The 3,554-nt window shown below is 40.3% G+C and overlaps 1 protein-coding gene across 1 annotated transcript; it reads right to left on the bottom strand.

Annotated features, from left to right (window-relative positions):
* Positions 1–778: 778 nt before the first annotated feature.
* On the bottom strand, positions 779–3,303 carry PATE3 (prostate and testis expressed 3). Its single transcript, XM_078339128.1, is given in 3 exon segments — positions 779–903; positions 1,879–1,998; positions 3,255–3,303. Coding segments are annotated over 3 exon segments (294 nt in total).
* Between the last annotated feature and the right edge of the window lie 251 nt (positions 3,304–3,554).

The raw sequence follows: 3,554 nt of genomic DNA, 5'->3' as shown, positions 1-3,554 counted from the left end.
AGTTTGTGTGGCAATAGGGAGGTGATAATGGAGGTGGGAGGTGATAGTAAAGCTGAATGGCAAAGGAGGAAAGGAAGAGAGAAGGTTTAGAAAAGGAAGGGGAAGAAATTAGAGTTGTGATGTACCTTGAATGTGCATCTCGAAAGTAGTAGTACTGGCTACTCTCTACTACAAGTGAGAGCTTGGTGAATGTCACAGAGGCCGGGAAGTCCCTTGTTTGCTAACTTCTAATAACAGTGTAAAGATGTAGTTTGTAAATGCCAATAAAATCAAAGTGGCTGAGTTTGAAGTGGGCACTGCCTGCTGGTAAAAATAACTTGGTGTCTGTAGAGAAAAATCTTCAGTATCCATCATCCATTTTATTGTTATTTCTGCTTAATCATTGTCCAGATACATGGGAATTTTAGATAAAAATATTGTGGATTTTTAGCTGAAAGCTTTCCAGTGCACCTGAACTAGTTAAGCAAATTAAGATTCTAGAATGTCCCTGCTTTAAATTTCACCGTACAGGAACTCTTGGGGCAGGTTTCTTGGAGTATGACAATGCCATTAAACCCAATAAAAGGATAAATCCATTGTTCAGAACCACTTTTCTCTGACTGAGGGAGAAGCCAAGCTGAAATCACCAGAAGGGATGACACTAGTTTAGTCTCATTAGGTTAAGGAGCAGGCGGGGTATTGTCAGGACAGACACGGAAGGAAAGCAAGGGCCAGCAGAGTGTGCAGGATGAGCAACATTAGGGATATTCCAAAACGAGACCTCGGGAGGGCAAATATCTTAGAGTTTGAAGTTACAGTTATCGTAGTCTCAGCATTCATGAATGTAAGTCCGATTCCTGATATCAAATGTTATGTCTTTGCAGAATTTCTGACACATCATGTAAGATATCTGGAGAATATTGCCTAAAATAGGAAAGAACCACAGAAAATAAGCATTTGATTTAAGCTCTCCAAGGTGAGTCAAAACCAGCAGTAGTTCTGTTGGTGAAAATGTAATCAGGCATCAGAGTAGGTTGAGGGATGGCTTCCCAGCTTATATTCCCTAAAAGCACCCGGGCGGGGAGATACAGAGGTCACTGGTCAGCTGCAGGGGTTGTTTGCCTGAGGTCCCTGAAAAATCCTCAACTCTGTGTAGCTGCTTCATTTTTCTCTCATGCTAGAAGATTAGCAAATAGTGATTTAGTGTCTTCCAAGTCAAAATCTGTTTGGTCATTAACCAGCCTCTCCTCATCCCCTCCTTCTGCCACTCTTCTCAGCCTTTGGTAACCACCATTCTACTCACTACGACCATGACATCAACTTATTTTTTAGCTCCAATACATGAGTGAGAACATATGATATTTGTCTTTCTGTGCCTGGATTATTTCACTTAACATAATGACATCCAGGGTCACCAATGTTTCTGCAAAGGACAGAATTTCATTTATTTTTATGGTTGAATAAGATTCTATTTTGTGTATATACCATACTTTTTAATTGTATATTTCAAAATAGCTAGAAGAGAAGATATGGAATGTTCTCAATACAAAAAATGATAAATGTTCAAGTTGATGGATATCCCAATTACCCTAATTTGATTATTATACATTGAAGTCTTGTATAAAAAATCACATGTACTTATAAACATGAACAATTACTATGTGTCAATTACCAAAAAAAAACCTGTTTGTTCAATTTTCTTGGAAATATAGAATCTCCAGCTTCTCCCTCCTGTCCCATTGACTCAAATTATCTTCTGTCTGCACACGCAGGGACCTATGCTACCACCTGTGCTGCGGGCATTCTGTACTTGTTTTTTCTCTTGAGATGTGAAATTACTGAAGCACTCTCCTTGAATTCTAAGAATCTTACAACACCTTCCCAAACCCTCTAACTTACCCTCATATATTTTTAAAAGCATGCATGACTCATCCTTCTGAGCAGTACAGACACCAAAGCCTCTTCTACAGCGGTCTTTCCGCATGCGAAGTTGGCATGTTATGCACTGAAGTGATGTCACTGCCGGAGAGAGCACAGAGATGGTGTGAGACCAGGCAAAAGCAGGGACTTGGGATGGAGTTGGAAATATTCAGTTCGAAGTGGTAAACGAATAGCGGGGGGGCAGATGGATGAAAGGCTGCTGGCTGTGGTATTTAGGCAGTAAACAGTCGGAGTTCTTATCAACTCCTCATTTCAGAGTAATAAAAAGGAAATGTCACCATATGAATAAAAGGATTCTGATTCCAACTTCAGCCCTTATAACCTGGATAACTTTAAGCAAAAATTTAGCCTCAGTGTCATTGATTTCTCTAGCTTAAACGTGGTGCTATGGATGCTAGCCTGGCCTACATGGCAGTGCTTTAAAGATATGGGTGTGATAAGGAGGGCTAGTGCTTTAAAATATTTCACCCAAGCTGTTGTTACTGGGTTTCTAACATTTGGCGTTGTTTTGTGTTGTATATTGTTGCTTGGGTATTGGTAGGTGATATATTCTGTTCTTTTGAGCTTCAATCTCAATCTACATAAAGGCAGCATCAATAATGGTACCATTAAGTGACACTGTTATGAGGTTCTGTGGGGTGAGCTATTCAAAATACAGGTTTAATTTTGAAAAAATTCCCTGGTGCACCTGAATGAGAAGGAAAAATAGCAATGTTGAGCATCTCATTTGGGCCATGTTCTCTCAAATTGTATTTGATTTAATCCTCACAAAAGCCTTGTAAGCACATGCCATTGTCCCCATTTCTTGAATGAGCAACCAAAGGTACAGAGAGTTTGAGATCGTGACCACAAACCATAAAAAAAATCTGTCTGATTCCAGAGCATTCAGTACTTCCTCTAATAGAATTACTTGTATTATAAAGTCTCTGAAAAGGGTATCAAAACCCATTGTTCAGTCCTAAAATAAACTGCAAAATTATTCATTATAGACTGACCAGCTCCCTCAACAAATGGAATATAGGTTTACAAATAAAAAGGATGTCCTAAGAAAAATCTTGCCAGGGTTTGGGATTATGGAGAATGGAAGGGACAGAGGGGGGATGTAGGTTAAAAAGTCAGGAACAGAGTCTTTCCCATCTGGAGGAGAATGGCAGGAGGTTGAAAAGGACCAAAGAATTGGCTGGGAAGGCAGAGGAGCATTCTGGAGGCTGGCTTCCCCTGGTTCATAAATGTGGCCAAAGCTCAGCCGTGTATGGATGCATGCTACACATGTAGTTTCCTTGGAGATCCCTAGATCCTGTCTCTCAAGTATATCCCTCAGGGCCTGGACTTACCCACAATGAGGCAGCAGAAGGCGAAGAGCAATAAGAAGTGTTTGTTCATCCTGACTCGGAAATCTCTTGTGCAGGAAAAAAAGCTAGGGGCTGCCAGCACAGTTCTTTAGACTCTGCAGAGGAAACTTTCTTCTTCATGATAGGCTAGTGATCATTCATGCCTAAGGAGAGCCAGTCACACAAGGTTTCCTCTTGGAGCTCAAGTTCCTTGGCTGTCCTCCTCATGGTAGAAAATAAAGATAATTAATAAATGTTGAGGTTTGCACTGAGCTAACCTTTTTAAAAACATATAATCCTCAT

The sequence above is a fragment of the Callithrix jacchus genome, chromosome 10, assembly GCF_049354715.1.
Source record: "Callithrix jacchus isolate 240 chromosome 10, calJac240_pri, whole genome shotgun sequence".
Classification (NCBI taxonomy): domain Eukaryota; kingdom Metazoa; phylum Chordata; class Mammalia; order Primates; family Cebidae; genus Callithrix; species Callithrix jacchus.
Note: the sequence above shows the minus strand (reverse complement) of the source record. Positions and strands in the feature narration are given on the sequence as shown.